Source organism: Sus scrofa, chromosome 7 (assembly GCF_000003025.6).
Source record: "Sus scrofa isolate TJ Tabasco breed Duroc chromosome 7, Sscrofa11.1, whole genome shotgun sequence".
Classification (NCBI taxonomy): domain Eukaryota; kingdom Metazoa; phylum Chordata; class Mammalia; order Artiodactyla; family Suidae; genus Sus; species Sus scrofa.
Genome location: NC_010449.5, coordinates 97355212 through 97381964, shown reverse-complemented (window position 1 = coordinate 97381964; position 26753 = coordinate 97355212). Strand labels below are relative to the sequence as shown.

Sequence of the window (26753 nt, the reverse complement as noted above, 5' to 3'; positions counted from 1 at the left end):
ACGCCCAGAACTGGGCACTGAGGGCGTGGAGTCAGTGTTAAGGCGTGTGATTGGCTAGGGGAAATAGTCCTCTCCACCAATGAAGAGGTTCGGCAGGATGGAGGGGCAAGGCCTAGCAGCAGTAGTGTTTCTGGACAGTCTCACAGAAAGGCGTGGGGGGCTGAGAAGAGGCAACCGAGAACCATGGCGGCGGTGCTGGCTGCGGCGGCAGTGCGGGCCCGGATCCTGCAGGCGAGTGAGGGTGGCGCCAAGGGTTCATGAAACTAGGAATTCAGTCCTTTCCATCCGCTTTGTGAACCAACCCCCCCTTGGCCGACCCTCCTATTCCCATCGGACCTGAGCGGCCCTGTCCCACATCTCACTCGGTATCCACTTGCGTTGGATCCAGCCCTGGACTATTACCCGTGGCCTTTTTATTCTTGAGCCTACCCCTTTCAGGCTTTAGACCATTCTCCTCCTCCAGCCGTGCCCGGTCCCTGCCCTCACCTCTGTAGGTCTGCCCACCGTCTTTCCCTTTCACCTCTGCACCAACCACCTCTCTGCTCCAGAAGCTCCTTTTCTGGTCGCCTTTCTTGGCATTCTCTGGGAGCGTCCAAATTGTTCCCTTCCCCAACCCTACTTCACTCTATAACCCGAGGTAAAGGCGTGGGCGGAGGGGAGGAGGAGGAAGGACTTGAGGGGTGAGGGTCAGTGAGTGAACTTTGAGTCTCCTTCTAGAAGTGCACACTAAGCTTTCCCTCAAAGCAGCCATTTGCTGAGCTATCTTCCCCAGCTTTGGCTCTGTATTTTCTTTTTTTCTTTTCTTTTTTTTGTCTTTTTGCCTTTTCTGGGGCCGCACCCGCGGCATATGGAGGTTCCCAGGCTGGGGGTCTAATCGGAGCGGTCTTCGCCGCCCTACGCCAGAGCCACAGCAACGCTAGATCCGAGCCCCCTCTGCGACCTACACCACAGCTCACGGCCACGCCGGATCCTTAACCCACTGAGCAAGGCCAGGGATCAAACCCACAACCTCATGGTTCCTAGTCGGATTCATTAACCACTGAGCCACGACGGGAACTCCGTGGTTCTGTATTTTCCACAAGCTAGGCTGTCCTCTTGGCTTGCTGAGACTTTGAGTTTAACTTTTGCTCAGCCAAGTTAGTGTTTATGTTGGCGGTGAATAAGGACACATAGTTAATGCTACCCGGTTTGTTCCAAGCACATGCAAAGGACTAAACACCTCTGAAACAAGTGGCAGAAAATAAAAGCCAAGGAAAACAGGTGTAACGTTCTAAGTTCCCACTCCAAAATCACCTTAGTGTGACTCAGTTCTGCCCTCAGAGGTGGGGCTGGGAGTGGAGGTGGAGGGACCAGGTCCTCTCTGAAGCCAGCCTAAGGGCAGACAGTAGATAGAGCTACAGGAGCTGCCTGCCTGAGACCTGTGATTTCCAACTATTCATACATAGCTTTTCCTATGTTGTCCACAGCCTAGCAAGGACTTGGATTTTGAGGTGAGATTTGCCACAGGCAACATTCAGGAATCTGCAAAAAACAACGTTGCTTTTCTTACTCATTATATCAAACCTAAGAAAGTCTTCCTCTATACTACTGGACTTTTAGATAGTATTCACCAGATTTCAGTGAGTTCTACTGCAGAGACTATGCATTTTAAAGATTCTTAGCAGAGTCAGCAAAAGTTCCTGTTTAAATATGCTATTTAATGGGACAGTGTGAAGAAAGGGTTGGAAGGGTTTGTCAAGTGATCTGGTTTCACGCATATTTATTTTTCTTTTTTCTTTTTTTTTTTTTTTTTCAATGGCCACACCCTTGGCTGTTGAAGTTCCCAGTCAAGGGATTGAGAGTTTTAACCAAGCCATAGAAGCAGCAATGCTGGATCCTTGAAACCACTGTGCCAGGATTGAACCCATTCCTCAAAGCAAACCTAGTTGCTGCAGTTGGATTCTCAACCCTGTGCAACATTGTGGGAACTCCCATTCATATTTCTTGATGTGATCCTAGTTCTGTTTTTCTAGTATCTTTTTCGTTTTTAGTAATCTTTAGCCAACTAGAAATTACTGTGACATAACACTCTGATAAAGAGTAGTCTATGGGAGTTCCTATTGTGGCTCAGCGGTAAAGAACCCAACTAGTATCTATGAAAATGTGGGTTCGATCCCTGGCCTTGCTTGGTGGGTTAAGCATCTGGTGTTGGGGTGAGCTGTGGTGTAGGTCATAGACACAGCATGGATCCTGCATTGCCATGGCTGTGGTGTAGGCTGGCAGCTGCAGCTCTGATTCGACCCCTAGCCTGGGAACTTCCATGTGGTGTAGGTGCAGGGCCCAAAAAAAAAAAAAAAAAAAAAAAAAAAAAAAGGAGTAGTCTAGTTTCTGGCAGTCATAATATTATCACTCCCATTTAAAGATAAGAAAACTGGTCTTTGAGTTGCTCAGTGACTTTTCTCAGTGATGCAGTATAATGAGCACAGGCTTCCCAATCATAGTTGGATTCTGTCCCAGCTCGACCACGTCCTAGTTTTAAGAATAGTTGTAAAGATTAGAATATCATGAAATAAGTTACCTGACACTAAAGGTCATCCAAAGTCTCCCAGCTAGTAACCAATAGGGCTGAGAATTCAGGACTTAAGTCTTCGTATCTCTTTCTGTGTCAGGCTCTGTCACAAGTTTGGAGAATGGAGCAAACTACTCAATGAAAGCTCCCCTGTTATAACACAATGATAAGGAAACAATAGGAGTGCACACAGTACTGCAGAAAGAGCTCCAAGCTCAACTTGTGCAGTTCAGCAGAAGCTTCCACAAGGGGTTGATCTAGGTTTGTGTCTTGCAAGCCTGAGGCAGCCTTTAGCTAGAGGAGAAGGGTGTTCCTAGTAAAGGAAATAGCAAGTCTGAAACAAACATCCAGAGAGCCCAAAAGTTTGGTGTGACTAGACGCAGGGTAGTTTTTTTAGCAACCGTGCCAATGAGTATGTCTCAGAAGATAAAGAAAAGATAGGAGATCTAACCTGTCAAAAACTATGATAGGGAGTTCCGGTCGTGGCGCAGTGGAAACAAAACCAACTAGGAACCATGAGGTTTCGGGTTTGACCCCTGGCCTCACTCAGTGGGTTAAAGATCTGGCTTTGCCGTGAGCTGTGAGCTGTGGTGTATGTGGCAGACAAGACTCGGATCTGGTGTTGCTGTGGCTCTGGTGTAGGCCAGCAGCTGTAGCTCCAATTAGACCCCTAGCCTGGGAACCTCCATATGCCGCGGGTATGGCCCTAAGAAGACAAAAGACCAAAAAAAAAAAAACAACAAAAAAAAACCTATGATGTTATTGTACCAGATGCAATATCTTTTATGCCCTCTTGACTGCAGGGAGCCTGTGTGCAAGAGGTAAAACTAAGTGGCCTAGAATGCTCAAGTTGACTAATCCATGCATTTCCTGCCCTTTAAGAGTTTACATGAAACAAAATTAATATTCAACAATTGCTTGATGAGTACTCATTCTTTCCTTTTGCAAAATATTACTGAGTGCTTACTCTCTCCCAGGAGTGGTGCTCAAGGCTAAAGACACAACCATCTAGTGATCTAAGGGGAGAGAGTTTTAATAATTAAACAAGCTACTCTTCTCTAATGCGATATGAGAAATAGAGGGATTTAGGTGTTTTAGGCACTCCATAATCAGGTACTTAACCTAGACCTGAGGTTGAGACTTAACAATTTCCAACTGCTACTTCCCCTCTCATTCTCAGGAGTTAACCTTTTTTTTTTTCCCTCCTTCAGAGGAAATAAAAACCATCAGATGAGTATATCTTCAAGTTCTTGCTGGCAAGCCTACAGAACTAACCTGCACCTATACTCAAAGTGTTAAGAGAGCTAAAGAATCAATGTGAGCCAAGGAAATGGGATGAAATAATTCCAGGCAAGAGGGAGCAGCGTGTGCAAGGGCAGTGTGAGCACGAAACATGTTCTGAACAGCCGGAGCGTAGAGAGAGCAAGGAGGAAAGCCACAAGCTAGGAAACTAGAGAAGTAAAGGTACTATGTAGAGTCTTATAAACAATATCAAGTTGAGTCTTGGAGTTCCCGTCATGGCACAGCGGAAACGAATCCGACCAGGAACCATGAGGTTGGGGTTTAATCCCTGGCCTTGCTCAGTGGGTTAAGGATCCAGCATTGTGACTGCTGTGGTGCAGGTCTGATCCCTGGCCTGGGAACTTCCACTTGCCACAGGTGTGCCCCCCTCCCGTCCCTGCCAAAAAGGCAAAGAAAAATGGCCGAAGAAATAGAAAATACACAGACTATTCAGGACAGGGCATAATTAACTCACCTCTGCTGAGAGGTCAAGTATAAGAAAGACTGGGGAGAGCACATGGTTTGAAGTCTTAAAGGCTGCAGCTGATGGACGAGTTCGTGGGAGATGAGGAAATAAAGATAATTAGTAAAGAGAACCCTTGCTATTGGATGGAGGGAAGTTTAAGGTACAGGAAAGAGAAGATGTAGATAGACAGACAGATAGATAGATCGATAAATAGATGTACTTTGTTGTTGTTGCTGTTGTTTTTTGTTTTTTGCTTTTTTCTTTTTAGGGCCACACCCAAGGCATGTGGAGGTTCCCAGGCTAGAAGTCTAATCGAGCTACAGTTGCCAGCCTATACCACAGCCACAGCAATGAAGGATCTGAGCCACGTCTGTGAGCTACACCACAGCTCATGGCAATGCCAGATCCTTAACCCAGTGAGTGAGGCCAGGGATCAAACCTGCATACTCATGGATAGTAATTGGGTTCATTAACGAGCCACAACGGAAACTCCCATTTTCCAGTTTTATGTCACTGGAATCATACTGTATATACTCTTTTTTTATATAGCTAAATAAATCTTTAATATTTCTAATTGCAGATGTATGCATATACTCTTTATAGGTCTAACTTCATTCACTCGGTATAATTATTAGAGTTAGCCCTGTTGTTGCATGTATCACTAGTGTGTTCCTTTTCTTGATGAGTAGTATTCCAATATATGGATATACTGTACTAGTTTTCCTCTGCACTCATCCATTTGTGTATATTTGGGTGGCTTCCCCGTTTTTGGCTATTACCAATAAAGCTACTATGAACACTGGTGTTAAGTATTTGTATGGGCATATTATACTTGATTATAAACTATCTGATATTCAATACCTATTGTGTTAGATACCATTCTAACTGTTTTCATATTGTTAGATTTATGGTGACTACATTTACCAGGCCAAAAATTAGGAAAATATGATCTAATAACAGAAAAGATTTTTTAATCAGGACTATCCTGGAAATTGAGCATGTGATCATTATGGTTTATTGATCTCTCATAGTTTGCTATATCTCATAGTCTCACAACTTTTTAAAGCCTACATGACACTTGAGAGCAAACACCAAGTCCTTTTTCATATACCTACAGTAACTAGTATAATGTTAACTGTATAGTAGTCTTTCACTATAATTTTCTTCTCTCACTTATCAGATAATCACTCTTTTACTTCCCAGGTTTCTTCCAAGGTGAATTCCAGTTGGCATCCAGCATCCTCCTTCTCTTCCTCTTCAGTGGTGAGTTTATTTGACACAAAAGGTTGGATTCTGGAGGAGGAATCTAGTGTGATTGCGGGGCGGTTTTTCCCATTTATCTTCTTTATGTAATTGTTATCAGAGTTTATGTGAAATTTTCTTGCTTTTCTTATCTTATGTCTATTATGTTTTAAGCATTTCCAGTATTTCGAGATTGTCTTTATGGTTATGATTTTATTGACTGTAAAAATCAAATATTATGTGGTTTTTCCCCTTCTTTTATATTATTTCTCCCTCTCTCTCTCTCTCTCTCTTTTTTTTTTTTTTTTTTTTTTTTTTGGTGGCATATGCAAGTTCCCAGGCTAGAGGTCGAGTTGGAGCTGCAGCTGCCGGTCTATGCCACAGTCACAGCAATACCAGATCCTTAACCCACTCAGTGAGGCCAGGGATTGAACCCGCATCCTCATGGATTCTAGTTGGATTCATTACCACTGAGCCACGATGGGAACTCCCTGTATTATTTCTCTTCTGAACTAGGATTACTCAATCAAAAGGTACAAACCTTTTCATGGTTTCCAGAGGTTTTGTTGACCCTGCCAGATAGTTGTCTTCTTTACAACCATTAGAGTTTTTACAGACCTACTGTCTGTCAGACACTTGCAATAACTAAATCTAGTATATAAGAACTGGTGTTCAGAATCCTTTTTATATAGAAGCATGCACACACTAACATAGCAGTCTTTCACCTTTTGTGGTCCTTGGACCATTTTGAAAATAAGCTACTTCTCAGGAAAACTACACAGAAAGAAACATTCTTAAAAATCTTTTGATCATAAAGATAATGTGTGCTTATGGTAATATGACAGAAAGTCAGTTGTGCCAACAAGTCATAATAGCTAATCTTTGTTAACACAAAGTTTGCTGCTATTTTAGTGTAAGCTTTTCAGTGACATGTGTTTGCCCATAAAGTTCCGCTGTGTGATAACAGGGAATTTCCCATTTACAGAGAGATCACAGTATTGAGAGGCTCTACCACATAATAAGCACTAAAGACAAGTATTTCGTATATCTCTTTCCTAATAATAACATTTCTAGAGAGCAGAAAATTCACTTATCAACCCCAATTCCTTCCTCTTTGTGAAAGGGAAAGAGAGACGTAATTACCTAATATAAAGTTTTATGAGGTTTTTTTTTTTTTTCCCCCAGCCAACCGTAAAGCTCTTCATTGGTGGGAAGTTTATTGAATCCAAAAGTGACAAATGGATTGACATCCACAACCCTGTAAGTGAAGCTGCTTTGGGACTTAAACTTACTAGCCTAGAACTCTGGGAACATAATGGGAAAATAGGGACCTGGGTGTCCATTATGAAGCCTGTAGTGCTACCCTTGTGACTATATGAAAAATGAAGAAGGTGGGACACAGACAAAGGGTGACTGCTGCTTCTCCCATCAGGCCACCAATGAGCTCATTGGTCGGGTCCCTCAAGCCACCAAGGCTGAAATGGATGCAGCAGTTTCTTCCTGCAAGCGTGCTTTTCCTGCATGGGCAGACACTTCAATATTAAGCCGTCAACAGGTCCTGCTCCGCTATCAACAACTCATTAAAGAAAACTTGGTAAGAAATCTGAATGGTGTAATTTCCCAAACTGTTGCCCAGGGCATCCTTGTCCCTCCCATAGAGGCCCTTTCAGCTGCCCTCCCTAACCGTACAATCCAAAAAGACAGATGATGGCTTGCTCCCTCATACTACTTACTGCTCCCCTACTTGTATTCTTTTTTGGCTGCCTGCAAACAAAAAGGAGGCCCCTCCTTGCACTGGTTTCTATTTGTGTTTTCTCTCTAGAAAGAAATTGCCAAGTTAATCACATTGGAACAAGGGAAGACCCTGGCAGATGCCGAAGGAGATGTATTTCGAGGCCTTCGTAAGCTGGGAGTCCCTCATAGGGAGTTCAGGGACATTGGGAAGAAGCAAAGGAAGATGAGAGGCAAAGCTCCCAGAATGGGGGATTGCTTCTTCCTTTATGTAGATCTTGCTGTCCCAGGATATCTTGTTTAATGCATGTGGGAAATGACAGTACTTCTCAGGTTATCTATGAGATTGTTTAACTTTTTTTTTTTTCTGCTTTTCCAGGCCGAACTCGAGGCACATGGAGGTCCCCAGGCTAGGGGCTGAATCGGAGCTACAACTGCCGGCCTGCGCCACAACCACAGCAACACAGGATCCAAGCCACGTCTGCAATCTACACCATAGCTCATGGCAACACTGGATCCTTAACCCACTGAGCAAGGCCAGGGATCAAACCCACAACCTCATGGTTCTTAGTTGGATTCGTTTTGGCTGCGCCACGACGGGAACTCCTATTTTACTTATCGTAATTAAATGATCTTCCAGTTGGTATATGCATTTCACTGTCCTTTTCTTATTCAGAGAAACTCATTTTACACAACCCCTTCAAGTGCCAAGTCAGTGTTTCCTCCCTCTGTCATTGGCCTTGCCACTTAGGGCAGACTAGAACACGACAAAGCTAAGCAGAGCACAGTGTGGAGAGCTGGTGGCCCGACTGCTGCTTCTCTCTTCCAGAGGTGGTTGAGCATGCCTGCAGTGTGACATCCCTCATGCTGGGAGAGACCATGCCATCCATCACCAAAGACATGGACCTTTATTCTTACCGTCTGCCTCTCGGAGTGTGTGCAGGCATCGCTCCGTTCAATTTTCCTGCCATGATCCCCCTCTGGATGTTTCCCATGGCCATGGTGTGTGGAAATACCTTCCTGATGAAACCATCAGAGCGAGTCCCTGGAGCCACTATGCTCCTTGCCAAGTTGCTCCAGGACTCCGGTGCCCCTGATGGAACACTGAATGTCATCCATGGACAACATGAAGGTAACTGCCCCTCTGTTCATGGCACTTAGTCTGGATACCAAAAAATCAAGGTGTTGAGTGGGGGATGGGGTGTTTTAGGATGAAGAGCCTAGGGATGAAGGGATTAAGGGATTCACTGTCAGTAATCTCCATGTTTGAAGGTAATGTTTGTTGACTGTTTTGCCATCTTCACGCTAAGATAACTGGGGAGTAGCAGTTATTCTTGTACTGTATTCTTGTACTATATTCTTGCCATACAGAATACAGTAGGACAAAGAAATAGGGTTAGGGCAAGACACAGATAAGATTAAAGAGAAAGCATTCATTTCAATATTGAGAAAATTTATAAGGATATTTAACTCAGAATTTATAGACCTCAGAGGTACTGAAGCCCTTCTGATTCATGCAATAATAGCCAATACTTAAAAAGTGCTTCTATGTTTCAGGCATTATTCCTAGTGCCCATTATATGCTATTCCATTTAGTCTTTATAAGAATCCTTTGACTGGAGTTCCTGTCGTGGCGCAGTGGTTAATGAATCCGACTTAGGAACCATGAGGTTTCGGGTTCCATCCCTGGCCTTGCTCAGTGGGTTAAGGATCCGGCGTTTCCGTGAGCTGTGGTATAGGCTGCAGACTCGGCTTGGATCCCGCGTTGCTGTGGCTCTAGTGTAGGCCGGTGACTACAGCTCTGATTCGACCTCCAGCCTAGGAACCTCCATATGCTGTGGGTGTTGCCCTAGAAAAGGCAAAAAGACAAAAAAAAAAAAAAAAAAAAAAAAAAAAGAATCCTTTGAGGTAGGTACTATTATTTTCTCATTTCACAGCTTAATAAAGTCAAGTGATTTGCTGAAAACTGTCAAAACCTATACCTAGGGAGACTGATCCTGGTTTTTACTTGTAAAATATGCTATATTACCTCTCACAGAAGGGCACAATAGTATCTGAGAGCCTCAATATACAGTGACAGTTGAGGAAATAGCACATTCTTAAAAGACAAAACAAAAAGATGAGTATTGAAATGCTGTTATTTGGGAAGAAAATAGGAGTTGTAGCTTCAGTTAGATTACAAGCGGAAATTGTGGACTAGCAAATGAGAAAAAATAATGAAAGAGAAGAGGCTAAATAGAATTTGTAGTTTCTTAAAGAGTTTAAGAGAATAAGGACAGAATTCCAAAATGGGAATCCAGGGTAGAAAAACCAAGGTATGAAAACTTCTCATTCATAGCAGTGGGAAAAGAGGAAATTTGCTGTGTTGAGAAGCCCATAGCCTCTTGTTCCTTTTTGGTGACACTTATTTTCTTCTTAAAGCTGTAAACTTTATTTGCGATCATCCGGATATCAAAGCAATCAGCTTTGTAGGATCCAACCAGGCGGGAGAGTACATCTTCGAGAGAGGGTCAAGACATGGCAAGAGAGTTCAAGCCAATATGGTGACTTCTTATTCCTTTTTCCCCCAAAGTCTGTTATATGTATTAAAATTACCTAGAAAAACTCCTTTGGCAGAGGAGCCATTCATCCCACACTAATGCCAGTGTTCATTAGTCACAGTTTATCCTGATTGTCTTTCCCTTTAACCATGAACCTTGTAATGAGTTTTGTTCTCAGTCACTTTATCTTTTATCCAGGTAATCTTGGTGACAAAAGTCACATTTCTTCTCAAGAATAATATCAAATCCTTTGGGCTTCAGCATTAACTGCTACATTCTGTTTCTGGCCCTGTTTCTTCCTTCATACCATGCGTCCAGCCCTTTATTCTTCTTTCCTTTAAGGTGTATCCTAACTGCTAATGCCAAAGAGATGATCTTCCCCAAGAGTCCAGGTTATTTAAGGCACTGGGAAGAGCCAAATCTCTCTGTATGATATATGTGTAGTTCACTTGGTTGCATAATTTTACTGTTCCTTACTGACTAGTTCCTTGCCAAATACTTTGCAATTCTTTGATACTAAATATACTGTCCAGTTGCCACCTTCTTACCCTTCCACTAATGTTACAGAAAGGAGAGCCACCTATGCACAGGCTTGGAAACTGTTCATGTTATTTATTTTCCTGGCTGGATATATTTGGGCCAATTTGATTTATGCCCCTCCCACTTCACTACGTTTCTTTCTTTTTTTTTAATTTTTTTGTCTTTTTGTCTTTTCTAGGGCTGCACCCACAGCATGTGGAAGTCCCCAGGCTAGGGGTCTAATCAGAGCTGTAGCCGCTGGCCTACGCCAAAGCCACAGCAACACAGGATCCGAGCCATGTCTGCGACCTATACCACAGCTCACGCAACACCAGATCCTTAACCCACTGAGCGAGGCCAGGGATCGAACCTGCAACCTCATGGTTCCTAGTCGGATTCGTTAACCGCTTAGCCATGACGGGAACTCCAACTACATATTTCTTGAATGTATTCTGTGTCTAACATTATTCTAAGTGTGATGGGACACAATTGAGTGGCAGACATTGTATCTATTCATGCACTCAACTATAGTTGTATGTGGAGATGACCATATGTCATCCTACATACAGGTTTGCTAGAAGCAAGCCAGTTGGGGGAACCTCTTTCCAGAAATTGTGTATCAGGAGGTCTACTTCCTAGTTTGCCTTTCAGTTGGCTACTGGCAGCTCTGTTTGCATTCTTCTTCATATAACTGGAAACCCCGACAAACAACCATTCTTTCCTACCCAACTTAGAAAAGAGAAAGGTTCGTAGGTACAGTGTTTAGCCTGTCAGTTTGACTGAATGTGATTGAGGCAGGGTTTTTTTTTTTTTTTTTTTTTTGATAATGGTTTTGATCTAAATAAACACCTATCAGCTTTTTAGGTGAGAAAGTGAAGGAAAAGTAACCTGGAGACTTGCTCAATGTTACCAGGACTTCAGCAGTATTTAAATAATAAATCTCTCAATTTTCAAAGCAACAAAGAATAAATTCTCTAGCCCTTTCCTTAAATTCTCACCTGAGATCTCAGATCCTTTCATTTCTTAGCCTAATTTTATTTTGCCAAGGAATATTCATGTACTTTCTGTATTTCCTTAGGGAGCGAAGAACCACGGGGTAGTCATGCCAGATGCCAATAAGGAAAATACTCTGAACCAGCTGGTTGGGGCAGCATTTGGAGCAGCTGGTCAGCGCTGCATGGCTCTTTCAACAGCAATCCTTGTGGGAGAAGCTAAGAAGTGGCTGCCAGAGCTGGTAGAACGTGCCAAAAACCTGAGAGTCAATGCAGGTAACCAGTTGTCTGCCTAGCTCCTTTAGACTTTGCATCTGTGGAAATAAGCTCTTGGTTTTTGCTTGGCCTTGTCCAATGGGAGCAATTGTGTTTATTCTTACTGTTACCTCTCTTTACATTGTACTACGTGTATTGGATTCAGTTAGCGGTCATAATTTATGTTAGCAAAGACCTAAAATACTTCTCCTTGGTTTTACAGGAGACCAGCCTGGGGCTGATCTTGGCCCTCTGATCTCCCCACAAGCAAAAGAGCGAGTCTGTAATCTGATTGATAGTGGAACAAAGGAGGGAGCTTCTATCCTTCTTGATGGCCGAAATATTAAAGTCAAAGGTTATGAGAATGGAAACTTTGTTGGACCAACTATCATCTCAAATGTCAAGGTGAACAACTCTATGAAATGAAATGAAATGAAAATTATTTCACAAATTTGAGAGCTAGAGGCACTTTGGGAGGCAATGGAATCTCATCCTTCTAACTTATAAATGAAGACATTTACTGACTAGAAACTTTATCTCATCTCTTGCCAGGATTGGATTATTCAATTGTTTAATCTCAAATCTGAGTCTCTCCTCCTGACTCCCAATCTCTTTGCACTATACCAAGGGTTGGAAAACTGTGCTAAACTTAGCTCCATTAAGAGCTAAAAAGTAAATATTTTTGGCTTTGTAGGGATAAATAGTCTCTGTCATAAATACTCAACTCTGAGATTTTAGTGCTAAAGTAGCCATTAACATTGTGTAGTTGTAGTTCAATAAAACTTTGTTTATGGACAATGGAATTTGAATTTCATATAATTTTATGTCGTGACTGATTTTCTCAGCCATTTTGAAAATGTAGAGGAGTTCCCATTGTGGCTCAGCAGAAACAAACCCAACTGGTATCCATGAGCCTCGCTCAGTGGCTTAAGGATCCAGCATTGCCGCGAGCTTTGGTGTAAGTCACAGATGCAGTTCGGCTCCAGCATTGCCATGGTTGTGGTGTAAGCTGGCAGCTACAGCTCCAATTCTACCCTTAGCCTGGGAATTTTCATATACCACAGGTGCAGCCCTGAAAAGAAAAAAAAAAAGAAAGAAAGAAAAGAAAATATAGAAACCATTCTTTGCTTGTGGGCTATATAAAAAGAGGCAGTAGCCCACTCCAGCCCAAAGGCCATTATTTTGCCAGTCCCTATCTAACATTATACTTGTTACTTGTTTTTCTTTTTTTTTCATTTTTTTTTTTTTAGGGCCACACCCGTGGCATATGGAGGTTCCCAGGCTAAGGGTCGAATTGGAGCTGTAGCTGCCAGCCATAGCCACAGCAGTGCAGGATCTGAACTGTGTCTGTGACCTACACCACAGCTCACAGCAATGCTGGATCCTTAACCCACTGAGTGAGGCCAGGGATTGAACCTGCATCCTCATGGATGCTAGTCAGATTTGTTAACTGCTGAGCCACAACAGGAACTCCACTTGTTACTGGTTTAATGTTAATTTTTTTTTCTTTCCTCCCCTTCTTGCTGCCTAGCTTACAGCTACTGCAGTATCTCCATCAATATATCAGCCACCCAGTATTTACTAAATATCTTCCTCTTCACCAGAAAGTGACAAAAGAAAAAGAATTGGTGTCAATTTTTATTTATCGAAATTTTGAAAGTTGCTCAGCTAAAATTCATATATCCCCACTAATCCTATTATAATCCTGAGTGATCAAGAGTTGAATATAAGTATAGTAGAAATTATGAAATTTCTTGCCACAGAATCATTGAGGAAAAAAATCTACCTAGCAACAAATAGCTGACCAGCTGCAGTGGTGAAGGATGTTCTGAATGTTTAATGTGACCTGATATCAAAATTAAAATGTACAGACTCATTTGGAAGGCAAAGAAATGAATGAGAATGGGTTGTTTATGTTATAGAAAACTTAGCACAGGATTTCTTTAAATAGAAAATTCTCCAGTGGTATTTTTGTGTTTGATTTATGAAAAAGTAAATTTCCAGGTAGCTTTTCAGTAATATAACAATTGTATAAACAAATAGTGCAGACATAAAAGAGGAAGCTAGTGATTGGTCATGAGACCTAAAAATACAGTGCTTTAAGGCAAGGAGTGTAGTTATCATTAATAGGAATTTTAAGTTATTTATATGATTAGTAGCTTGGAGAATGGAACACAACAAGGAAGGTCTTTTTTCTAATAGTGGTTTAAAGTGAAAAGGGATTACTAACATAGAAGTTGTTTGTGTAAGCAATGGGTTATAAAGTACCAAATAAGCATAAAATACTGACTTCTTTTCTGGATGCATCACTCCTGGCAGCCAAATATGACCTGTTACAAAGAGGAGATTTTTGGCCCAGTTCTTGTGGTTCTGGAAACAGACACTTTGGATGAAGCCATCAAGATCGTAAATGACAATCCATATGGAAATGGAACTGCCATCTTCACTACCAATGGAGCCACTGCTCGGAAATATTCCCACTTAGTGGATGTCGGACAGGTTTGGAAGAGAATTTTTAGGAGATTCTTATAGCCATCCTTGCTTTCCTTGTGTAAAGGGGAGAAGGCAGACAATGATCAGTTACTGCCCCTTTGAATTCCCTCAATGCCCCATTTCTTGCTCAGGAATAAAAGTTCATGGGATGGAGGATGGGGAGGAAGGTGGGTAGTTAAAATTGGTCACTCTGATGCCAAGCATTTGTGTTTCTAAATGGAGAGTTCCTTTGTCTGAGTCTTTTTCTTGGTATTTGACGTGGATTTGGTCTCTTTTAGGTAGGGGTGAATGTGCCCATTCCAGTGCCTTTGCCAATGTTCTCATTCACTGGCTCTCGATCTTCCTTCAGGGGAGACACCAATTTCTATGGCAAACAGGTAACTTTACACTTAAAAATATATTTTTTTTCCTCTAAGAAACTTTCTTAAACATATTCAGAAACAAGGATTCTGCAAGGGCCTGCCAGCAGCTTCTGTGAGGTCTTTTGTTGTTCAGCAGTTCATGTCAGTAGGTCCTCTAGAGAAGATACAAAAGTTAACAAAATTTTGCCAAAGCCACTTTTTCCCAAATAATTCAATGCAACAGCATTTGGGGGAAAGAGTCTGAGTAAGTCCAAGCCTTCGTATATGTCCTTTCCTTTGTCTGTGACCCTCTCTCCCCGCTTCCCTCTTTCTTTGTTTTCATCTCACCTAACCACCAGTTTAAAGCCTGGACTCCTTCAGGAAATCACCTCTGACCACCATCATCTCCTTCAGTGCTGGGTTGGGTATGTCCTCATGTGCTCCCGCTGCACACATTTCTCTTAGCAGTTATTCATTTACTAAAAATTTTATTGAGCACCTTCTGTATATAAGACCACTTTATAGTGAAAAACGCTATAAATATAGCATTGCACACACACACATACAAAAGCAGATCTGGAACCAGATTACCACTATTAGCATATTTTTCAACTGGTGCATATATCCTACAGAAGAGTAGGCATAGCATGTTCAAACAGCAGAAATGGGCTGGAGCAGAGTGAGTTGAATGAGGAAGAAAGTGGTAAGAGATGAGATTAGAGATGTAGGCAGAGGCAAGTCGTGTAGGACTGCTTAAGCCATGTTAAGAAGCCCTCATCTCAAAAAGCTAAAAAGACAAAAAAAAGGAGTTCCCATTGTGGCTCAGTGGCTAACGAATCCGACTAGGAACCATGAGGTTGCGGGTTCAATCCCTGGCCTTGCTCAGTGGGTTAAGGATCCAGCGTTGCCGTGAGCTGTGGTGTAGGTTGCAGATGCGGCTCAGATCCCGAGTTGCTGTGGCTGTGGTGGAGCCAGCAGCTACAGCTCCGATTTGACCCCTAGCCTGGGAACCTCCATATGCCACAGGATTGGCCCTAGAAAAAAGCTAAAAAGACAAAAAAAAAAGAAGCCCTCATCTCTATGTCCATCCATGTTGCTGTAAATGTGTATGCCCACAGACATAGAGAACAGACTGGTGGTTGCCATCGGGAAGGGGAAGGGGAGAGGGGAGAGGGAGAGGGATGGACTGGGAGTCTGGGATTAGCAGATGCAAACTTCTATACATAGGATGAATAAACAATAAGGTCCCACTGTAGAGCACAGAGAACTATATTCAATATCATGTGATAAACTGTAATAGAAGAGAATGTATATATGTATAACAATCATTTTGCTGTACAGCAGGAATAAACACAATATTGTAAATGAACTAAATCAACTATTTTTCGATAAAATAAATTTTTTTAAAAAGAGAAGAAAAAAAAAAAAAAAAAGAAGCCCTCATCACACTGTAATTATCATTTACTTTTCTCTAATACCTGGCACAGGGCAAGTACCCAAATAAGAGTTGGATGAATGGGCTACTGCATGTTCTTTGTAGTCCCACAGAAATACAGCCATTTTGGAACCTTCAGTAATAAATATACTTGTTTTCTATACAGATCTCCCTTTTATAGGTTAATAAATTAACAGTGGGATTACATAGCAGAATATGACAATGTGGCCAACTGTTAAGAAAACACTTTGGCTTTTTGGAGGTGAATTATCCAGTTTGTGCCTTAGTCACAGCTTTTATAAAATTAACTAGTTTAATACTATTAAAAATTATTTGAAGGAAGGAGAGTAAAGCTATTGCTTAAAATAGTTTGTTGGGGTGTTTTTTTCCCCTCCTGTGTCTTTGTTTAACTACTGTAAGTTACTCTGGTAAGTGAAGCTTCTTAAGAGTAAAAGACTGACCTTATACACAATTTGAAGTCTTAAATCCTTAGCAATTAAATTGCTATTTTGCAATCTGGAAAGAAGACATGAAAGTATCATTCTTACATAATAAAATGTAAACTTTAGTTTTATCTTATTTATTTCTTATATCATTTATTTTATCTTTATTTATTTAATCTATTTATTTCATTGGAATGAAAGTATATAATAATCTCTAAAATTGTTTTCAATGTATTAACATGACCCGGGTATTTTTGTTGTGCTTTTTTTTTTTAGCGGCCGCATCCAGGGCACATGGAAGTTACCAGGCCAGGGATTGAATCCAACCTGTGCTGTGCTGTGCAATGCCAGGTCCCTTAATCCTGGATTAAACCTGGGCCAGGGATCAGACCCACACCTACACAGTGACCTGAGGCACTGCAGTCAGTCAGATTCTTTTTTTTTTTTTTTTTTTTTTTTGTCTTTTTGCCATTTCTAGGGCCGCTCCCACAGTATGTGGAGGTTCCCAGGCTAGGGGTCTAATTGGAGCTGTAGCCACCAGCCTACACCAGAGCCACAACAATGCGGGATCCGAGCCACGTCTGCAACCTACACCACAGCTCAAGGCAAGGCTGGATCTTTAACCCACTGAGCAAGGCCAGGGATCGAACCCGCAACCTCATGGTTCCTAGTCGGATTCGTTAACCACTGAGCCACAACAGGAACTCCACAGTCAGATTCTTAATCCACTGTGCCACAGTGGGAACTCCAACATGGCCCAGATTTTGTCAGATAATTCTAGAAGAGTATTTTAATCATGTTGGTGTGTTTTTTCTAATAATATCCTTCTAGTTTGCTAATAATTTTATGTGTTAAATATGCACAGTTCTTTTGCTCAAGCCCATTATAAAATAATCTATGTATAAATAGAACCTTAGATGTGCTGAATTTTTTGGCTCACATGTTCTAGGTGATTTGGAAGTGAATGTTTGTTAGACATTTTACTTTTACTTTATAAGATATTGTGGATTTTACTATTTCAATATAGAGCGATTTATCACTGACAAATGTCAGAAACAGCCTAATATATATTTCCTTCTTTCATTCTTTTACTTCTTCATGGGAAGGACAGGGAAAAAAAACAAATTACTGAACAGCATTTACTTTGCTAGGATTTTTCCATGTCATTTTGTTTTCCCCTCACAACACTGCTATGAGGTGGGTGTTATGTCAGAGCTAAGGCCCAAGGTTAGTCTTTAGTCAATAAGGAGTAGAGGCGGGATTTGAGCCATGTCTCAAGACCTCAGAGCACATGATATTCAGCTCTGGGAACAGAATGACCTCCAAGTTTAACAGTTTACATTGTTCACTTTTTCCATTTAGATGCTCTTGGCTAGTTTCAGCATAATGCTAAGATCTGACTATTTACTATGTGCCAGGTAATATGCTAAATATTTTACACAGATTATGTCATGAGCAACATATTGAATTTTTTGTTGTAACTATTCCTCAAGTAGGAACATGAATAGCACTTCACAGCACCTCTTTCAAAATTGATGAAAAGAGGAATCAGGGAGTTCCTGTCGTGGCGCAGCAGTAATGAATCCGACTAGGAACCATGAGGTTGCGGGTTTGATCCCTGGCCTCGCTCAGTGGGTTAAAGATCCAGCTTTGCCGTAAGCTGTGGTGCAGGTCGCAGACTCTGCTTGGATCTGGCGTTGCTGGGGCTGTGCCGTGGCGGCTACAGCTCCAATTAGACCCCTAGCCTGGGAACCTCCATATGCTGCAGGAGCCGGCACTAAAAAGACCAAAAAAAAAAGAGGAATCATGAGGAGTTCCTGCTGTGGCACTGTGGTTAAAGATCCAGTGTTGTTTCTGTGGCAGTGCAGGTTCAATCCCTTGTCCAGGGTGGTGAGTTAAGGACCTGGTGTTGCCACAGCTGTGGTGTAGGTCACTGCTGCAGCTCAGATTCAGTCCCTGATCCAGGAATTTCCATGTGCTGGGGGTGTGAAAAAAAGAGAAAAAAACAAGAGGAGTCATGAACCCCCCAGGAATATCTGCTAACTTTCTCTCTTTGTTTTAACTGTTTGTTCTCTTTAGGGCATCCAATTCTATACTCAGCTAAAGACCATCACTTCTCAGTGGAAAGAAGAAGATGCTACTCTTTCCTCACCCGCTGTAGTCATGCCTACCATGGGCCGCTAGAGATGAGTTTGTTCCAGACTCAGTCCATCCTGAGTAATCTCCCTGTATTCTCGACCAACTCTAACTGCCAACTTAACTCAGATTAGATCCCTGGGATTGGAATATCTTGTAACTAAAATCTTTCTCAGGACCACTAGTCCTTGCAGAGTTGCTAATAGGAAGACTCTAACTGTGAAATGCTTACCTGAAATGAGATCTTAGACCTGGTTTTCTAAAGATTCTCCGCTTTTCTGATGACTTGAAGGAAAGGAACATTAATGTGTAAAGAAGATTTTCTATTAATTGGAAGAGGATCTCTTGAATGGGGAAATACGTCAAAAATAATTCACCCTTTGGTTGATCCTCAAACACAGCCCTACATAAATGCCACTGGGTGAGATTCCTCCCAAGCTTTTCTTAGCCTCTCTTCTAGCCACATACACAAGATACAGTCCATTTCTACTTAGCCTAACAGTTGTGACAACCACTTCTTTCTTTCCTGCTAGTGCCACTTTGTCCTAATGATTCATGACCACTAATTCTATCATTGTCACTGGTTCTGCTTCATTTATTTTTTATTTTTGGGCCACACCTATGGCATATGGAAGTCCCCAGGCCAGCAACTGAATCCAAACCTAAGCTGCAACCTACACTGCAACTGCGGTAATGCTGGATCCTTAACCCACTGCACTGGGCTGGGGACCAAACTGGCTCTGCCTGGGAGAAAACGCTGGATCCTTAGACAACTGCTGTTCCTGCTTCTTAAAACCGCTTCTCAGGGATACCTGAGCATGCATTGGATAAGTCAACTTGTGTTGTGTGTGCCAAGCATTAAATTTCAGTGGATGCTTCAGCAACCATTAATTAATGCTTCAGTCCTTAATTCAGATGCCAAAAGGGTTTTGTTTTGTTTTTGTTTTTGTTTTCTCTCTTTTTAGGGCTGTACTGGTGGCATATGGAAGTTCCCAGGTTAGGGGTTGAATTGGAGCTGCAGCTGCCGGCCTACACCACAGCCACAGCAACACCAGATCTGAGCCACATCTGTGACCTACACCACAGCTCACAGCAACACCGGATCCTTAACCCACTGAGCGAGGCCAGGGATCAAACCCGCAGCCTCAGGGATACTGGTCCAGTTCTTAACCCCCTGAGCCACAGTGGAAACTCCCAGTGGGTTTTTTTTGGGGGGAGGGGGTTGTTGGGGGTTTTTTTGTTGTTTTTTTAGAAAACTTTCAAAAGTTATTTTAGGGCCGGAAATCAAGGAATTTTTCAACCATGAAACCATGAAGGTGGGCAAGATTCTTGCCTAAAGTAAGTCTAACCTGATATTACTTGCTGATTTTTTTTTTGTCTTTTTAGGGCTGTACTTGCGGATATGGAAGTTCCCAGGCTAGGGGTCAAATCTATAGCTGTCAGCCTACACCACAGCCGAAGCAACGGAGGATCCAAGCCAAGTCTGTAACCTACATCACAGCTCACAGCAACGCTGGATCCTTAACCCACTGAGTGAGGCCATGGATCAAACCCGCGTCCTCATGGATACTAGTCAGATTTGTTACTGCTGAACCATGACAGGAACTCCAGTTGCTGAATTTTTTATGTTGTTCTTTCTTCTTGCCTGCATCTGTCATTTATGATACTTTTTAATGAAAGAACCCCTAATGTAAAAGTAATGGTTGGGGCCTAAGAAATTTCATAGTTTCCCATATGTAAAGTAGTGAAAGAAATGCTTTGACAGGTTCTTCTACCATCATTTCAAGTGTCTTTATGCTTTTTGTTTCTTTGCTATAACTTAACTCTAAGTCAGAACAGAAATTTATGTGTTAAGCAGAATAGATTCTGCCTTTGTACTCTACCATCCCAGTCCAACCATGTCTATCTGAGATGGCTTCCACCCACTGAACAAGGAGAAGGCTTCAGCTTTTAATAGAGTAGTTCCTGGTCTTCAGCCAGATGACATAAGTCATTTATTTTTCTGCTTCCTCATTAGTCATGTGGATAATGCTAACCTATTTTTGTGGGGGTTAGTAAATTAAGGATAGTTAAAACCTTGAAAATATTTGTGCCCTCTGGATTTTAGGCTTATTACTGCCACCAGCTGGACAGAACATCAAAATATTCAGTCACTTAAGGAGAATTAAACTTTAATAAAATACATTTATGACCATACTAGCCCTCCTTTTTCTCTTTTTTCTTTTTTTTTGGGGGGGGGCGCCACTCCTGCAGCATATGCAACTTCCCAGGCTAGGGGTCAAATCTGAGCTGCAGTTTGGCCCATGCTACAGCTGCAGCAATGCCAGATTCGAGGTGCACCTGCAGCATACACCACAGCTTTTGGTAATGCTGGATCCTTAACTCACCAAGGGAGGCCAGGGATTGACCTTGCATCCTCAAGAATGCAAGTTGGGTTCTTAACCCATTAAGCCACAATGGGAAGTCCCCTCCCCCCCCCTTTTTTTCCTCTGGATTTGCCTTCCTAAAGGTGAAGCAATAGAAATTTACAGTCTCTTGACAGAATTCCTCTTGTTTTATACATTGTCACAGCTGGCAACTGGTAGTGATATTTAATCCAGTCCAACAACTCCAGGCTGGGTTGAATGAAAGGTCATATTGTCTAAATTCCAGATGGAATTAAATATAATGACAGAGACTAAGTTTTCCTTACATTTAAGGGAAATCACTCTTTAGAAATACTAATAAGAATGGTGTTGCTTTAATTGGGATCAACTCATTTGGGTAGCTACTCGCTACTCTGAAGAGTTTCTTATTTCTTGGAGGGAAAAAAAATCTGTATAGTTACGTTCATGCTAGTAGCAGCTAAAAATTTCAGCCTTTGTGCTCTGAAGTGGCCTCATTTGGAATTTCTCAGATTTTACGTTGTGCTAATTGATTATGTAAAACAAATTACAAATAAAAAGCTCTTAAAAAGGAAACTTGGCTTTTTTTTTAATGGTACCATACTTCCTTATAATGCTTTTGTCTGCTAACCTATAGTGACTAAGACTTCCCACCTCTTTCCAAAGTCAAGAGTTATATGGGGAGTTCCCATCATGGCGCAGTGGTTAATGAATCCAACTAGGAACCATGAGGTTGCGGGTTCGGTCATTGCCCTTGCTCAGTGGGTTAACGATCTGGCGTTGCCCTGAGCTGTGGTGTAGGTTGCAGACACGGCTCGGATCCTGCGTTGCTGTGGCTGTGGCGTAGGCCGGTGGCTACAGCTCCGATTCGACCCCTAGCCTGGGAACCTCCATATGCCGTGGGAGCGGCCCAAGAAATAGCAAAAAAAAAGACAAAAAATAAAAAAAAAATTAAAAAGTTATATGGTCATTATGTTTATTTTTACATAAAGAATAGTACATATTTTATCTATGCTCTATATTTCAAAAGGCAATTTATAGGTTTTCCACACTAAAAGAGGCACAAATATGCATTTGCATTAAATATATGCCTTAGTGTGGATATTGTTATTAAAATACTCACAACCTCATCTTAATGTTGCTACTCATTTCAGTGATCCCTGAGAGCTCCTGGTTAGTAGAGAAAAGAACTGTGACTTAGCAAGAAGCTGCACGGGGAACGGGAAGAGTTAGGGGTGTTATTTGGTTAGATCACAGACTCCTTACCATGTCAGACTCTTGTGATTCATTCTGAATATTGGATATCACCAGTTCACCAGAAGAGTCCAAGATTGGCACTTGCTGGGTGATGAAGGTTTGATCTGGAAGCTTAATTTCATCCCTGCAATAATGACAAAGTATGACTATCAACAACCATACACATACTTGATTCAGAACAACAGAATTGAGTTACTCTCACTCAATTCTAGTATGTATATGACGTCCACAACCACCACTGTGATCATCAGGCTCATGTTCACTGCTCTGTCAAGAGAGCTTACCCAAACTCCTTTGCTTTTCCTTCATCTAGAACAACATAGTCTGGAACTGGAGGTCTAGAACTCTGGCTGTATTTCCTGTGATGGATATAAGTTAACAATGAGGCAGTGTCTCCACATGTCCTGTATTTCAACTTTACTTTAAAGCTGCTTAAAAAAAAAAACGCTTCAGTTGGATGGGCTTATTTTCAAAAATGAGCTTTTACACACAAGCAGTATAAAATTAGGTGAGTTAATTTAAACTTACATTCTCTTAAAGTTGAGATGTCTTGAACTTAAGAAATGGAAATATATATGAAGATAATCATGATAGTTCTACAACAGCTATTAATGGTGATGAGCAAGGCTGAACCAGAGTACTGACCAAAAGCAAAGCCAAAAAATTCCCTTCCCAAAGTTCCTGCTGTGGCACAACCAGATCAGCGGGGTCTTGGGAGCACTGAGATGCAGGTTCGATCCCTGGCCCAGCACAGTGGATCCAGCATTGCTGCACCTGCAGCTTAGGTCACAACTGCCGCTCAGATCTGATCCCTGGCCCAGGAACTCCACATGCCGTGGGGCAGCCGAAAGAAAAAATTCCCTTCCGACAAAAAGCTTCTCAAGACACAGGAAAGTTGGAGTTCCTGTCGTGGTTCAGTGGTTAAAGAACCCAACTAGCATCTGTGGGAGGACACGGGTTCGATCCCTGGCCTCGCTCAGTGGGTTAAGGATCTGGCATTGTCGTGAGCCGTGGTATAAGTCGCAGATGTGGCCCAGATCCCGAGTTGCTGCCCTGGCCTCGCTCATTGGGTTAAGGATCTGGCATCGTCATGAGCTGTGGTGTAGGTCACAGGTATGGGCGCATATCCCAAGTTGCTGTGGCTCTGGCGTAGGCCAGCAGTTACCTCCATATGCCTCCAATGCGGCCCTAAAAGACAAAAAAAAAAAAACAGGAAAGTTACCCAATGGAGATAGACCCAGTATGAAAATTTTCCTTATACTTTTTTTTTTCTTTTGTCTTTTTAGGGCCAAACCTGTAGCACATGGAAGTTCCCAGGCGAGGGGTCAGATTGGAGCTGCAAGCTGCCAGCATACACCACAGCCACAGCAACGCTGGATCTGAGCTGCATCTGCAGCCTATGCTGTAGCTCATGGCAACGCCGGATCCTTAACCCACTGAGCGAGGTCAGGGATCGAATCTTCATCCTCACGGATACTATGTCAGATTCCTAGCCCACCAAGCCACAATGGGAACTCCAAAATTTTCCTTAGAAACTGTAGTTTAAGAACAGGAAATAAACATTATTAATTCAATATTCTAATTTGAAAGTGAGCTTAACAGAGTTACAGAAAGTATAGTACGTTGATTTTCCAGTAGATAGATACATTCCTAAAACTTGTCCTAATTAGGTACATTATGAAAGCAGCAAAAACCCATTCAAAATGTAGTTATATTAAATAGTCCAAAAATAACACATGAGGGGAGTTCTCACTGTGGTGCAGAGGAAACGAATCTGACTAGTATCCATGAGGATGTGGGTTTGATCCCTGGCCTTGTTCAGTGGGTCGGGCATCTGGCATTGCCATGAGCCGTGGTGTAGGCCGGTGGCTACAGCTCCAATTGACCCCTAGCCTGGGAACTTTCATATGCCGCAGAGACAGCCTGAAAAAGCAAAAGAAAAAAAGTACTTTAGATACTACTAGTACCTGAGTTATAGCCAGAGTGACTGCTGATGTACTAGAGACTATAGTTTATTAGTTATTTTCCTTTGCCTTAGTTCAGTCACAAAGAAAAATATTGTACTGTTGGATTTACAATCTTATACAACAAGCTGTGAACTCTTAACCAACTTCCTAATTATTCTATTTGCCTTTTATGATCTAATTCCTCCCCACCTAGTTTGAGCTTTCTCGTTTAATTTCATCTCCACCTCAAAATGTCACCATCCTATTCCTATCTTACCCTTATTTCATCCAACAGGCTTAGACATCCCACTGTGGCCAGGTTCAGGTTCATTACTTTGGTGTGAAAGACATCAACCAAATTTTTTTGTTTCTCCAGTGTGGAAAACAACACAGTGTGGAACTTGAGACCTGACACTCTGGCTATATTTCCTGGGGTACAGAAAAGTCAACTCACAATAAGACAAGACATTCAGTACCTAGAGTCTGGTGGTTCAGTGGATTAAGGATCTGGCATTGTCACTGTTATGCCATGGGTTCAAGCCTTAGCCTGGGAACTTCCACATGCTGCAGGCACCCCAAAAAATTTAAAAAAAATTTTTAAAAAGGAAAACAAAAAAGAGAGAGTGAAATTAATCATTAAAAATAATTATTTGGGGGAGTTCCCATCGTGGCGCAGTGGTTAATGAATCCAACTAGGAACCATGAGGTTGCGGGTTCTATCCCTGGCCTTGCTCAGTGGGTTAATGATCCAGCGTTGCCGTGAGCTGTGGTATAGGTGGCAGACTCAGCTCGGATCCCCCCTTGCTGTGGCCCTGGCATAGGCTGGTGGTTACAGCTCCGTTTCGACCCCTAGCCTGGGAACCTCCCATATGCCTCGGGAGCAGCCCAAGAAATGGCAAAAAGACAAAAAAAAAAAAAAAATTATTTGGGAGTTCCCGTCATGGGTCAACAGTAACAAACCCAATTAGCATCCATGAGAATGCAGGCTCTATCCCTGATCTCCCTCAGCGGGTTAAGGATTCAGTGTTGCTGTGAGCTGTGGTGTTGGTTGCAGATGCAACTTGGATCCTGCATTGCTGTGGCTGTGGCTACAGCTCCAATTTAACCCCTAGCCTGGAAACTTCTATATGCCACAGGTGCGGCCCTAAAAAAACAAAATTATTTAGAATACCTGTGTATTTCTGTTTTCCTTTCTGAGTCTTTTTCTTGGTAGTAGAGATTCCCTTAATAATCAGCTTTAAAATCATGGAGTTCTCTTGTGGCTCAGTGGGTTAAGGATCCACATTGTCACTGCAGAGCTTGGGTCACTACTGTTGTGTGGGTTCGATCCCTGGCCCGGGAACTTCCACATACTTGGGGTGCAACCAAAAAAAAAAAAATTCTTTTTAAAATTCATTTACTTATCTTTGCAGACCAATAAAATCTTAACAATTATTAGTGGTTAAGCAATGAGATCCTGCACAGGGAACTATATCTAGTCACTTGTGATGCAACATGATGGAGGATAACATGAAAAAAAGAATACACACACACACACACACAACCGGGTCACTTTGCTGTACAGCAGAAATTGACAGAACATTGTAAGTCAACTATAATGGGGAAAAGAAACAATTATCATGCTTCTCTCTCTTCCTTTTTTTTTTTTTTTTTTTTTTTTTGGCTTTTTGTCTTTTTGCATTTTCTAGGGCCGCTTCCCGCAGCATAGGTTCCCAGGCTAGGGGTCCAATAGGAGCTTTAGCCACCCGCCTACCTACGCCAGAGCCACAGCAACACGGGATCCGAGCCGAGTCTGCCACCTACACCATAGCTCACGGCAACACCGGATCCTTAACCCACTGAGCAAGGCCAGGGATTGAACCTGAAACCTCATGGTTCCTAGTCAGATTCGTTAACCACTGCACCACAGTGGGAACTCCTCATGCTTCTCTTTAGTTACCATTCAGCTAAGCAATGTAATACCTTCTTAGTAAGCATAACCTAAACACCTAAGATTAATTGATTTTCTCCCCTTTTAATTCTAATTCCTCTTTCATTTTTGTATGCACTTAGACATCTCCCAGTGTTTATCTCTGAGAGTCACTAAGCAGTATGGCCCTTTTATATTTTCTGGTCCTTTCCTGTTCCCTTAATTCTAAGTGAGAATATATTCATTGTTCCTATATGGTTTCTAGGTTTTTATGGCAAGTTGGTATTCTACTACTGAATCAGGGAGTTACCTAGGAACAAAGCCATTCATTTTTGCAAAGAGCAACCTCAAGACTTTCTCCTTCTGCTCCCAGGTCAAATCTCCAATATCCACATTTCCATGAACATCTGTCCTAAAGAATTTCAAAGAAAAAAAAAAGGGAAAAAATATAGTCAAAGTAAGCATCTCTTTTCTAAAAGTATAAAATATGTAAACATGATAAAAGAAAATCTCTTAGTCATAATTGAATATTATGAGGTTTCCAAATGTAATGACTAAAAAGCAAACTATGTCCATTACCAAATCCATAAAGTTGAAAAGGATATCAATATGCTAGCCGATCTGAAGTGTTACACAGTCATTAAAGTGAAAATAAGAAAAACTATAACATAAAAAAACTATGTTCAAACATTAAGAAAATAAGCAAAATAGAAAGTTGTAATGCAACATTATATATCTAGATAACACAAAAGGAACAAGAAAAAAATAGTTGTTTAGTGAAATTATTGGTAAATTCCCTCTAAGCATTTCTTTCGCATTAGATATTTTGCTATGA

The 26753-nt window shown here is 41.8% G+C and overlaps 2 protein-coding genes across 5 annotated transcripts in view; one reads left to right on the top strand and one right to left on the bottom strand.

The window, feature by feature from the left end:
* Nucleotides 80-21382, top strand: ALDH6A1 (aldehyde dehydrogenase 6 family member A1). Of its 2 annotated transcripts, XM_021099499.1 has the most exons (13): nt 95-231; nt 3760-4012; nt 5499-5558; nt 6723-6797; nt 6970-7131; nt 7360-7438; nt 8098-8400; nt 9690-9811; nt 11406-11595; nt 11798-11979; nt 13894-14073; nt 14346-14444; nt 18366-20621. In XM_021099499.1, exons 5-13 carry the CDS (start codon nt 7018-7020, stop codon nt 18468-18470), a joined length of 1374 nt encoding a protein of 457 aa, XP_020955158.1. In that variant the 5' UTR covers nt 95-231; nt 3760-4012; nt 5499-5558; nt 6723-6797; nt 6970-7017; the 3' UTR covers nt 18471-20621. The 2 variants fall into 2 exon arrangements, with proteins under 2 accessions (XP_005656456.1, XP_020955158.1); XM_005656399.3 differs by lacking the exon at nt 3760-4012 and having other exon boundaries at nt 80-231; nt 18366-21382.
* Nucleotides 14439-26753, bottom strand: part of BBOF1 (basal body orientation factor 1) — a 50897-nt gene continuing 38582 nt past the window's right edge. The window contains exons 9-13 of one of the 3 annotated variants that reach the window (XM_001929154.4): nt 26229-26330; nt 22348-22422; nt 22073-22187; nt 16305-16359; nt 14439-14583 (exon numbers count right to left, since the gene is read on the bottom strand). In XM_001929154.4, the coding sequence (XP_001929189.1) occupies nt 16348-16359; nt 22073-22187; nt 22348-22422; nt 26229-26330 (304 nt within the window). In that variant the 3' untranslated portion in view covers nt 14439-14583; nt 16305-16347. Of the gene's footprint in view, nt 14584-15817; nt 16360-22072; nt 22188-22347; nt 22423-26228; nt 26331-26753 lie in introns of those variants that run through there. The other 2 variants (XM_021099501.1, XM_021099500.1) reach the window with 2 other exon arrangements.

Bases quoted from the DNA above. Each gene is read 5' to 3' on its own strand.
- ALDH6A1 (XM_005656399.3), top strand. From the start codon at position 184: ATGGCGGCGGTGCTGGCTGCGGCGGCAGTGCGGGCCCGGATCCTGCAG. The intron at 8,401-9,689 runs GTAACTGCCCCT...TTCTTCTTAAAG, and splicing joins CATCCATGGACAACATGAAG to CTGTAAACTTTATTTGCGAT. The intron at 14,445-18,365 runs GTAACTTTACAC...TGTTCTCTTTAG, and splicing joins CCAATTTCTATGGCAAACAG to GGCATCCAATTCTATACTCA.